Genomic DNA, 13,335 nt, shown 5'->3' on the forward strand with positions numbered 1-13,335 from the left:
TGCTTTATTCTGCTGTCATTTACGGATGTTCTGTTCACTGCAGGCCCAAAAATTACAGGTGACACAAGCTGTACTTCTCTGTGCTAATCACAGAACAGACGGGGCGGTTAAAAGAATGGTGGGACGGCCACAGGGTAGCAGTATAGAAAGATGACATCCTCTGAATGGATTAACACATAACACAAACTTAACTGCAAAATGCGGCATACATTTGTTTCTCAGTTTGTTTTATAATGACAAATTGACTTTTACATCATTAATCAAGGAATCTGACTTTTACATCAGTGAACTCAGCAACTTACGGAGTTTGCAGACTGCAAATGATGTAGTCCGCCGTGAACGAGTGCTCGTAAACCTGAGAGTTTGAACAAGAGAAAGAGGAATAGAGATAGAAAGACAGAAATGATAGAGAGAAAAAATACATTTTCAGATAAAAAATGTTATTGTCATTACCAGCAATAAGCCACAAATGGTCATGTGTTACAGTGACTTTACCAGTGTTAAGTTGTTAAGGCATGTGCCTAGCAGACAGATTTTACTGTGGTAAATCACGGTAGCAAACAGTCTTCACAGGCGTTTTGTAAAGTGGTGGCAATCACAACATGTTAAAATATTCATTAAAAAAGTACACTGCAATTAAAAAAAAATCTTCCACCATGTAATATAGTTCATTAGTCCTGAAACAAACTTTACACAAGTATATATATGTGAATAGTTCTGGAAACACAAGTTTGAATACACACGCTGATGTGCTCCAAAACGGATGACATGATCTATTACCCCAAAATGGCTTTGACTTGATAAATAAATTAGCTGGCTGGTAACTTAATTAGAAACTGCAATACTATATGGTTTAACTGGTGGAATAATAATATCATGGCCCTTAAGAAATAATTATGCTTTAAATATATCAATTATATAGTAATTTATGTCAAGTATATAGTCATTTTTGTATACATTATAGTGTTCCCTCACAAAGGTTTTTGATCTCTCGCAATAGCTTTATCCATCCCTTACTCAATCTAACCTTGGTTTTACTATTGCATTTGTATTACAACCATATTAACCACAAAATGTACCATGGTTTTACTATAATAACTGTATTTAAACCATGTTATTTGCAGTAATAATACAGGAAACCAAAACTATAGTATTTGAAAACTAAAAACAATAATTTGCTAAAAATATATGATCCGCTGAGATGAAAATCATTAAATTCAACAACATAAAATGTTAAATGCAATTATGAAGAAAAAAAAAACACTGCATTGTGATGAACTTGTACGTCAGCTTCCACCGAAGACCATTTTTGACCCAGGACAAACCCTGTTATGGTTTACTAAAAACACATTGTTGCACAATGGTTACTACAGTAACACAATGGTTAATGTTCTTAAGTGATGGATTAAGCTCAAACTATTGCAAAGGGACACTCAACTTTTTGAGGGAACACAACTGTATTGTGAGCAAATGCAAAACTATATTTTAAAAATTAACTCCATCCCTATCATTTCAGGAGCTCTGTAGAATATTGTCTCATCTTACCCCACCCCCATTTTAAAAACAAAAAAGCTTCACAGGACTGTCTTTAGTGTTTTTCGTCTAATTATCACATCATAGCTTATGGGAGCACCAACTTCACACATCAGATTTCCTCATCTTAACCCAATGGCTCATTGTAATCTGTTCGCTCCTATTGGCTATTTTAAGGCTTTGTACATGATATCAGAATTTAACACCGGAACTATTCATTTTATAAAATCACAATCCATCTGGCTGGAGCGCAGTGACAGCCTGCTTGTTGAATCACTCTGAGGACAGTGTCAACATCTGTCTGTGAGTCAGAGGGCCGACCGAAGCATATGCTCACTGCTGACATGAGCCTGACACATGTGCTGTACAGGAGCTGTTAATACTGTCAAAGATTAACATTCAACACCTGTACTCACCAGCAGATGAGTGAGAGACAGAGAGAGAGAGAGAGAGAGAGAGAGAGAGAGAGAGAGAGAGAGAGAGAGAGAGAGCTGCTTTGTGAAGGGCAAGCAGTACCATGACAGAGTTTGAGAATGAGGGATGTGTCATGAACAAGTGTGTGTGTGTGAATGTGTGTGTTGGCAATAACTGCTAGGGGACGAGGCTGTCATCCATCAAGGTGATATAGGGACAGGCACAGAATAACAAATTTACCAGCATGCACACACTCTTTTCTTGTCATGTGTGTGTGTGTGAAGTGCTTTGGTGTCACTGTCCCAGCGCTGATGACACTTCTGTCTTTCAGCTCTATAAGATGGCTGTCTTGATCAAAACTATCTCACCATCTTCAGCTCAGAAACTTTAGCGTGTCGGACTCATCTGTGCTTCTGCTGCGTTTGCTCATGATTTACTCTTGAGTAAATACTCTATCATGACACTGAGAAGTACAGAAACCCACATAGGATCAAAACGCCTGTTTCCCCCACTTTTTCATTCTGTCTGGGGGTTTTCACACTAGGCTGTTGATGCAGACCAAAGTTTGTTGGATGGCAGAGTTTGGTTTTTCAGTTGGTGTGAAAGCAACAAGGATGTTATCTGAACTTGGATGTGCTGCATGGTAACCACATCCAAATAGATCTTAAAATGGGTGTTTGGGGTAATGACTGACCGATATATCAGCCAGGGTGATTGTGGCAGGGCAGAGGGTGGGGCCGGGTGTGTATAATCACGACCCGGCCCACCCTCCGCCCTGCCACAGTGATTGATCGACTACTACTGTATTTGGCGATTTTGAGATTATAAGCATTGGCAGTAACCATTCTCGCCTTCACCAATGAACGGACGTGTCAGTTCCAAAATATACAGACAAGCTTGTCAACACGCAATAAATATATTTTGTTATTCAAATAAGTGTGTTTAATAACAAATGTGCAAAATATAAATTCAACTTCAAGACTTAATGCATGTCTTATTTGATTTTATGGAACTGGAATCTGTTTATATTATATATATATATATATATATATATATATATATATATATATATATATATATATACACAAGTGATCAAATGAAATGAGAATTCTTGGCCGAAACCAAAACCGAAAATTCTGGCCACACTGGACCTAAAACTGAAATTGAAACCCGAAAATTCATATTTGACAAAATCTACATATTTTAATTATTTTTAATTGATTGCACTTGTTATTTCTTCAAAATGCATAACTACTTTAACATCTAGGCTCCAACATCTTTTCACATATTAGATCATATTTTTTTTATATTTCACAATTCTGTTTGTAGCTTCATTCTGATTACCTCAAATAATAAGTTGGACTAGTCGCTCCTTTTCTTAAAAAAAAAACAAAATCTAAAATAGATGTTCCAGTGAGGCACGTACAATGCAAGTAAATGGGGTACATTTTTGGAGGGTTTAAATGCAGAAATGTGAAGATTATAATTTTATAAAAGCACATATTAATTCTTCTGTTAAAACTCAAGCTGGGGACGATAACCAACAAATGCCACAAATGCTGTAGACTGTGTATTTAGTATTTATAAAGGAGTTGTTAAAAAGCTCTACATTCACGGAATACTTCATCCACAACAGTCAATTAGGCAAAGAAATGTGTGATGCAGCAGTTTCCTTCAGGATCAAAACACATGTATCATTTTTTCTGGTAAAATTTACTGTGATAAACCCTCTGGCCTTTAGTTTCTTAAAAATAACGTTTTCACTCCGGAACAATTGAAAATCAATTTGTTTGTTTTTGGTTTCATTCTAAAAAAATATTTTGTTCGTTTTCCGTTTTCGTTTTCATTCCTTGAACTGTTTTTAGTCCCTGATAGTAGCTCTACACTGTATATGAAACAAAAAAACATACTGGTCGGGGTATGGATCCTGTGGACTCAAAAGGTAAGGTTCACAATTGGCATGAAAGTAGTCTGGTGTAATTTGTGTAATTTTTTCCTCTTGCTTGTCTTTGTAAAAACTTCAGAGCACAGCTTGTATTCTACACATCTCTTTCAATGCATCTTCAGCAGTCGACGCAAGTGCCACAGAACACGTTCATTTCTGGCAGTAAATCCAAAACAATTAAATAAACAATGCTTTCCCGCTTTCCCATTGTGGCTATTTCGTGCAGTGATACTCACGTTGATGACGTAAACATAGCTCAGTTTGGAACCAAACATATCATGTGAAAGGAGATCTGCGGGGTCATGGGGGAGGAGGTGAAATCAAGCTCAGCACAGGTCCAAGCAATTGAACCAAATGTGCCAACAGCCTCTTTCTCTCTCTCTGCCAGCAGCAGGTGTGATTGCATATGTTTGGTCTGTTCCTGTCACTCTAGTGGGGTGCATTTGTTTCTGGTGAGGCAGTGGAGTGTGACTTTTGCTTTGTGCCATGATTATTTTCATTTGAACACACATACAGACAAACACAGGCCTCACCGGCTGAACGTTGTAGGCCAACAGAACGAGTTTCATATCTGGGGAAACCTCATACTTGCTGGCTTTGTACATTTCCTGGAAAAAAAGCAGTGAAAGAGCACACAAGAGGTTTTAAAACATAGTTTCATTAGCACAGTCCTTCAATCACAGATTGTTGTTCACAGACACAGGGAAAGTGTGGCAATTATCAGAGCCGCCAGTCTTATTGATTCAGAACTAACATGTTGTGTGTCCTTTTCTCTGTTGTTCTTACAGTGATGCTGCATTACAACTCACCAGACTCCCTTTAACCATCTGAGCTTGTTAATGAGCTACACAGAACATTGAGCAGAATGGTTTCAGCTCTATAAATAACAATACAACTGTCAGCACTATGATCTGCTGACTGAGACAATGGCGTAATTTATACTGCAGACCATGTAGTGTGTTAATGCTTGAAAGTGCATGCATGTGCTGAAGACTACAAAAAACATTCACAAAGCATTTATCTTCCATGATATGATGTATTGCCAAGTGCAACTGAATGTTCAACAGGAAATAATGCAGGGCAGGTCTTTTATCCATTGGGATTTAATCAGTATTTTCTCCACCTGCAGGGCTTTAGTTACAAAGACAAATTGTACGAGAGGCAGAGAATGTTAATACACTTTGATGAACGATTAAGAAAGCAAACTTTTATTCCCTTTTAAAATGTTAAAGGGTTATACAATTTTAAACGAAGAAAGAGAAAGAGTAGAAAGATGAAAGTCACTTACAAACTTTCTGTTGGTCACCAGGATTGTGCTCTCGTTGGTGTCCATGTTAAAGCGGACCACGTCGCCATCACGGGTACGATACAGGAGCTCATTACCTAAACGGAGAGACAATGAGAGACACTGTTAGTGAAATATTGTGGGGAGGAAGATCCATCAGTGTGTCAATCTACTGTATGTGCGCTCCGAATGTTAAATTTCCTCTCTTCTGTCAATAATCCAGTCAATGTGCGTTTCAAAGTTCTCGAGCTGTACCGGGAGGATAACAGTTGAACTGAAATGATAAAAGTTTTCTTTTTAAGTTTTTCCGCTAATGACAATGACTTTGGCAAGGACATCAGCCAAAAATCTCTTTGAAAGGTCTGGAATGTCACACATGGCCCTCGGTGAGAAGAATGCAGAATGAGCAAACAGCCCCATTGGCGGGTCTAATTGCGGATTAGGGAATGGCACGCACAGGCTTTTTAAAATCATGTTTGCATAACTGATCGGTGATAAGAGGTGACACAATTACCACCACAATCACTTTAAAGTCAAAGAAGATGCCACTGAAATCACAGCAATTCTGACGGGTCAAAATGCAATTAACACTTTTTTCTTTCTTTCTACGGACGCTTCCAAAATGGAGAAGTAAATACTCATAAGGGACATAAAACAGGAGTTGCTGAATGCGCTGCACAATGAATAATAATGACATAAACTGTGTTGTTGTGATCCTCTGAATGTTAAATTTGCTCATTTTATGGTGATTGTTGGAAGAAAGGTGCCCTTCGCTCTGGTATTTCCATGCCTGAAATTGAATGGCAGGCTGATAAGATGCCAAAACAATCATTTGTCGACTTGACAAATTCCCCTTTTTCCTCGTGCACTTTTCCTGCGACCTGATGTTGGGCTGTACGCTTCAGATCAGAACCTCATCAAGCGTCCTCCTTTCCTCTGCTCTCATTCATCTCTCATGCTCGATCCATCACACCTCCAGACAGCTGCGCTCTAAACACACTTCTCCAAAGATCACACATTCTCAAGGACTCATCTAACCTCATTCCAGACTCTGTATGTACCCTCTCAAATCTCTAGGTCTCGCTGACAAGACCAGCATGAATTTACACAATCCAGTCTAATGACAAGTCAAAACAATAGATCAAGATTTAACCCACAACTCAAACCTACACAAAACGAAAGTCATTTTTTCTACAAATTACCAGATAATTCTCTGTAACCAGATTACTGACTTACTACTTGAAAAAGTAATCACATTGATAATTACTTTATAAACGCTCATGTTTTTCCACTCAACGAACTCAAATAAAATGTCCATATTTCCTCCTTGTTTATTGACTCGTTAGATGGCTCACACCCTTCAGATGTCACAAAACATTACACATTCTTTGTAATTAGATTACACCCAACACTGAACCTAACCATACAGTCTACCCCATAAACCAAACCATAAATCTACTGTATAGGGATTAATGAAAAGGAGGAGACGAGAGCCGACTTGACAATATAAATAACATTTGAATTATAAACACACACAGGCAGGGCCGGTTCTAGACATTTGGAGGCCCTAGGCAAAATGTATGTTGGAGGCCCCCCGCCATGCCCTCCTCCCCTCCACCTTTCAGAATTCACGAGTTCACACTTACATCAAATTAAATAGAGTAAAGATTATGCGTATTTAGCATGCTGTCCAGGGGAGGGCTCCAGGCTCTGAATTTTGGCCAGATTTACACAGTATTACATTGGATTGCATTGTATTTTGGATTGTGTTGTTTACATCCAATAAGAGATTATTAAAAATCAAAGTGAGGAGATGGGGGTGGTGGAGGGATGCTGATAAACTGTCAATGAACAGAGGTAAGTCTGCAGTATATATACCTCTTATCTCGTTGATTATCTGAATGTGCTCCTCCCGAACTTTGTTAATAAAACATCATTTAATAAAAAAGACTTGAAAACAAATATGATTCCTAACCATTTTATTTATACAAAACCTGTTATCAGTATTTTTATATTTTTACTTAAATGTGCATATTAATGTAACTTTAATTAAGGTAAACAAAAAAAAATCATCTGAAAAGTCATCTTTTTTTTTTTTAGCAGTCAGGAAGTTTTTTTGCAGTAATTTGTTCAGTAATTTATTTATGGTAACACACTAACCCACTATTTGGGATAATGAACAGTTTTGTTTTTGATAGACTAAATATAGTAATATTAGGTATGTATTGTAGAGAAATACCTTATGATACACAAATCAGCTGCTAGTGGAAGTGAAAAGACAAGTTAATTTCGTCAACCGTAATTGTGTGCTTATTCATATGCTTAAGATTGCATACTTATTTTCAATAAATATTGCAACAGTATTTATGATTGGAAAACGAAAAAAATGAAGTCTATTATGGTCTATAGTCTATTATGATAGACTAGAGCAGTTAATGTAGGCTAAACATCTACGTTTTAGAAGATATACAGACTGTTTTAAAACATAATAAACAATGCTTTAGTATAGTGCGTTTGCTCTTTGACTGACAAACTTTACTTTTTCTGTAGTATTTTGCTGAGTCAGCTCCTGACTAGGGCTGGAAATCGATTGTAGCTACATACGCTTCGGATTCAAAGTGTCAGAAGCGAATTCAGTCCATCAACGGTGCTCGCGCTCTTTTGAACTGGAAATAACCGATCAAATGATCTATCTCAAAATGACGCTGATCGTTAGAATCAGTTTATTTTTTACAATACATTACAATCACTCAAAAATAGATGATACCTGAATCACGAGCTGCACTTTCTTTGCGTGCCTGCTTAGCCTTACGCTTAACAGCCCCTGAAGGATGAGTTCGCTTCGGCGCCATCAGATAAATTTGCCGAAAAGTTGGATTTTATTCATCTACAATCTCTTCATTCATAAATTCAGAGGTTGGGAATGACTCGCATGTAAACGGTGATATTAATTGGTTTAACTACAGGTGAATGACAATTGTTATATCCAATGGACAAACAGCATAGTATTTTGCTGCTCTTGATTGGTGGATAAGCATGTGTATGTTTTGGAGGCCCTGCCTCCAAGGCCGAGGCCCTAGGCAACAGCCTAGTTCGCCTATAGGTAGCGCCGGCCCCGCACACAGGTGTCGGACAGCTGCCCGTAAGTCTCTCTCTCTCTCTCTCTCTCTCTCTCGCACTGCTGTCCTCGGTTGGCCTTTATTCCTCTCTGAGGCTTGATTAGCCTGATTAGGGGCCGGGTGTGCAGCATCACGACCCGCCCCGCCCTCCACCCTGCCACATTCCTCCCTCGTTCTCTCAGGCCGGGGAGCCCCTGGCATGACGTACACCCCCCCTTTTTCCCTGGGGGAGACACTGTTAGTGGAATAAGGTGGGGAGGAAAATCTATTAGTGTGTCAAACTACTGTATGTGCGCTCCAAATGTTTTAACTTTTAAAACCACATCATTGAGTCTCAGACCATATCTTTTATTTTTGGATACATTAAGTAACAGTGTAATAAAATAAAAAAGCGAAGTCACAAGTGGATAAAAGAGGGCATTTCATTCCGAAAATAAGCTATTGTTCATGCAACTGAACATGAACAAGGAAGATAGCTTGTTTGCAACTGGAGACCATTTCACGAATATTATTTAAACAGACTGCAGAGATCCACTCTTTTGAGATATTAGATTATTGTCTGTTTACACTCACATAATAGATTAACAGCTGTTAATTTCACGTCAAGAAGGGCATTTTGCCGTAAAAGGCACATTTGACTGTTCATGTGTTCAAGAAACCAGCACTCTTTAAAGCACGAGCATTCATGCAAGTGTTTGAAAGCAGCTGACTGGAAGTCAAACAGTGTGAGGGTACCAAACTGAGTCAGTAATGGTTGCTATAGTTCATTTCTTTACCCTCGTATACTGTATACACATTATATATGTATAGTTTTTTTTTTTTACAGATGTACACACATACAAGTTTTTTGACTGATTAATAAAAAGCTGTCTCATAAGAGTCAAATCAAGACATATTTATTTATATAACACTTTACCCAAAACACATAGTTTCAAAGCAGCTTTACAGAAAATGATTCTGTAACAAAAAACTATGCTGTGATGTCTGTAATGTCTTAAAGTCCTCACCGAGCAGTTTAAAGACAAGAAAAGAAAAAAGATTGAAAATCAGGCCTTAAAATTATTTTACTTTACGCCCCCAGTGAGCAAGCCAATGGCGACTGTGGCAATGAACCCAAAAATCCAAAAGATGGAGATAATGGAGAAAAATAACCTTGGTAGAGACCAGCCTCACGGGGGGGGGGGCAGTTCCCCTCTGGCTAACATCATGAATATAATGTAAATATTAGTTATCTATGTGTAGGATAAGTCCTATAGATGTTGGTGGACAGTGTTTAAACTAAAGGATTATGTATGAACTATAATATGAACGATTATTAGTCTTGGAAGTCAATCCTGAATTGACTGCGGAAGTGGACATAGATGCAGTGTCCTTTATTATTTGGCTGATTAAAGCTTTAGATAGCAATAATTTATTGTTTATGTATTCAATTTTAAGAGAGTGTAATCCATCCTATGAATAAGAATATGCAGACAGAGGTCAGTGAGGTGTGCACTGATATCTTGTGGCAGTCATTCGTTCGAAAATCGGACAAAGCGAAAACAACACAATAGAAAGACGAGCTGTCTGTTTTATGCTGGGGTATCCAGTCTCTTTAACTCATAAGTTCACAACTCAGATAAAACAGGATTTCTTCTACCGTGGTACTGTAGATTCAGCAGTAGAAAAGTGCCGCAGGTGAATAGTGGTGCAGGAAACAGTGAGGTAAACAGAAGACAGGAACTGCCACACAGCACTTCCAGAGTCGCACATTGACCCACAGTACTCACCGTCTCTCTGCTAAACTGTCTTCAGGGCATAACTTACTCACCTTGACTTTCTTTCTTTTCTTCTGTCTCTGTTCCCTTCCCTTGTCCTCTGTGACAGGCCCCTGGGCATAATTTCTTCTTTTCTGGTCATCTCTCTTTACCCTGCTCTTTCTCTATTAGTCCTTTAGGACTTTTTGCTATAGGAAAAGATTCTTTCTCTGATCCAACTGTTCCCGCATGTCTCTCTCTGACAGCAGGTCTTTATTTCAGTGTCTCTGCCTGATACATGTTGGCCACATACAAACTGCAAAGTTTTGGTAGAATAAATGCTTTGCTTCTACTATTGTGATGGTCGACATAGTGACAAACATATCAATATTTTTTGAGGCCAAAAACTGCTTTTTATTTTTTAAATGACCGGTGCCGATTTCTAGAAAGCAGGCTGAAGGATTGTAGTTATATTATAGGCTGATATAATAACAATATCTGTATATGATCATAAATATGACAGTAAATGACATGTACATAAAATAGTTACAAATTAAATTAACAATTTTTTTTGTATTATGTTTACTTCAAATTTACACAACTATACATTTACATTTATGCATTTGGCAGACGTTTTTATCCAAAGCGATAAAGGGACAATCCTTCCGGAGCAACCTGGAGTTAAGTGCCTTGCTCAAGGACACAATGGTGGTGGCTGTGGGGATCGAACCAGTGACCTTCTGATTAACAGTTATGTTAACAGTTATGTGCCTTAGCCCACTACGCCACCACCACTCACATATATCAAACTTACATATCAAAAATAGAAAATAAATCTTTAAAATAATATGATATTGCGTTACTGTTTAAATGAGACTTTGTTGCACGCCGGTCTATTATTATGACACAATGGCACGCAACAAAAAATAAAAACTGCTCCTTCCCATGCAAGCAGGTGACTCTCGGCCAAGCAGGAACATTTATCGACCAATGTATCGGCCAAAATATCATCTGATTTATCAGCCTTGTCAATATATCAGTCGACCACTAAACATGATGGCATCTCATGGCTGTGAACATGGAACATGAATGCCAACAGTTTACTGTTTACAATGCACCCCTTAAACTCAAATCTCTCTGAAGCAACAACCCAGCTGCTAAGTTACATGTCGCAGTTTCTTTGGATCATCTTCAGGAGTGAGAGGTTCTTAACGCGGACAAATTGGCAGATTTATTTGGTACCTTTCCATATTAAGAACAGGACAGCTCATGTTACATAACTGTTATTATATTTTACAGTAGCGTCGTTAGCTTTGACTGTGCTAGTTTATGATGGCAAATGGATCATGAATAAGTTTGCTATTCACTTTTCCAGATTTTTGAGTAATGCAAACTTTTCAAAATTATTTAAAAAAATAAAAGTGTAACAAAATGTTCAGTTCTGAATCCAAAATACATCACCTACTTAATTCATTTAGTTCATAGCCTATAACACCTTGTTTACAACGGATGCGAGCGACGCACTGTCAGATGCTTCCAGTGTAGACACAAAGGCCCTTTTACATCACTTGCAGCCTTCGGATGCAACCTTTGTTTAAACTAAGCTAATTGTTGGTATACCGCTGCCTACAAAGGATGCGTGTTAGCAACAGCCTTTGTAATGAGACACACACTTTCTTTGTTTAAATCCTTTTCTTTTGGTTTCTTTAAATCTGTCATTATATAGGTTGGAAAAAATATAGTGGAGGCTGATGTCAAGTCCTTATTCCCCTAAACCTTACACTCAGCAATACAAGCATGCACATAGATTATTATTATTGTTTTTATTTATTTAATAAATTTTATGGATTCTTATTTATTTATGACATGGTTTTCTGGTATTAGACACTGGCATTTGGGTTGAATAAATACTGTAACCCATTTTGTTGGATTCAAATGAACAAGCTAACATGCTGGGTTAGATTAGCCCAACGTGTGTCCTTGTGCCATTTAAACAGCGGCTGGGCTAAAAACAACCCAATTTGTTTTTTGACCTGATTTGTAGCAACCAGATACATATTATCGTCTGGCAGTTGGAATGATTTAAAAACGTAAAAAATAGGCTGATTTATAGCCTTTGTGATATATCTGTAGGTCACTAAACATTTTGGTGTCTCATGGCTGTAAACAAGACACTTACTGTAAATGTAGACAGTTTACTGTTTGTCATTATTAGCATCAACCGTTTGGCATTAGCTAGACCAAACTAAAAGTAGTGACCAGATACAAATTATAGTCTGGCAACTGTTGGTAAACCGCAGTTGACTGATACAGCATGTTTTATGTATGTCTGTGTGTCGAGGATGAGGGCGGGGCCAGACCGTGACTACGCACGCCGGCCCCCAATCGAGCTAATCAGCCGAAGAGGGGAAAAAGGCAGCTGGATGCAACAGTTCGGGAGAGAGAGAACCACATGTGGCTGCATTTGTGTTTGTGTCTTTTAGTTTAAATTAAATATTACTTTGACTGTTCAGCCAGTTCCCGCCTCCTCCTTGCCCATTTTAAACCATGTTACAGTCTGTTAAAGAAATACTCTGAGTTTAATACAAGGTGAGCTCAATCTACAGATTTGTGGCATAATGTTGATTACCACAAAAATGTCTTTCGACTCGTCCCTCCTTTATTTAAAATTGTTGTTAAACTCATTTATTATTTGAGCTGTAAGTTGTTTAAATTGTCATTTTACAGTCGTTTTAGGGTTTGTTGACATTACATCGTCATGGCAAAAAAAGTTGTAAAAATTGGCTATAACTTCTGAAAAGCTTAGTAAGCGATGTTAACACAAATATTGTTTATGTCTTGTTTTTATACTTTTGGAAAAAGTATTTTAATGTTTAGGGATTGGCCCCAGTGAATTGCATTGTACGTCTGTCACCTGGATTTTTGCTATAAGGCAATATATATTTTTGTGGTAATCAACACTGTCACACATGCTGTCGATTGAGCGTAACATGTACTGAACCCGCAACATTATTTTAAACTACTACTTTTAAACAGCGTGCACTCTCTAATGTTAAACACGAGTTGCCTTTAGACCGCAGGGCTAGTGGGAGCAATTATTGTGGAGATAGACTGGTATAAAAATTTGCGAATGAAGGCAGTTTATTAGAGAATGACGTGAAACCATTGTTTGCGAAAGTGATGCTGTCAAGTAATCAAAATTAGCTTGACACAACCTGCATTTTTCATTAGTAAATTTGAAGAATTAAGTTGTCACTCCCACATAACCAAACTATGTGCATAGAGATGAAGAGTGACAAACAT

At 37.9% G+C, this 13,335-nt stretch overlaps 1 protein-coding gene across 3 annotated transcripts in view; it reads right to left on the minus strand.

The window, feature by feature from the left end:
* Positions 1-13,335, minus strand: part of dpp6a (dipeptidyl-peptidase 6a) — a 474,464-nt gene that overhangs the window by 108,962 nt on the left and 352,167 nt on the right. For all 3 annotated transcript variants that reach the window (XM_052114879.1, XM_052114878.1, XM_052114877.1), the window contains 3 exons: positions 5,181-5,275; positions 4,426-4,500; positions 303-355 (listed from right to left, as the gene is read on the minus strand). In XM_052114879.1, the coding sequence (XP_051970839.1) occupies positions 303-355; positions 4,426-4,500; positions 5,181-5,275 (223 nt within the window). The remainder of the gene's footprint in view (positions 1-302; positions 356-4,425; positions 4,501-5,180; positions 5,276-13,335) is intronic.

Source organism: Xyrauchen texanus, chromosome 42 (assembly GCF_025860055.1).
Source record: "Xyrauchen texanus isolate HMW12.3.18 chromosome 42, RBS_HiC_50CHRs, whole genome shotgun sequence".
In the NCBI taxonomy this organism is placed as follows: domain Eukaryota; kingdom Metazoa; phylum Chordata; class Actinopteri; order Cypriniformes; family Catostomidae; genus Xyrauchen; species Xyrauchen texanus.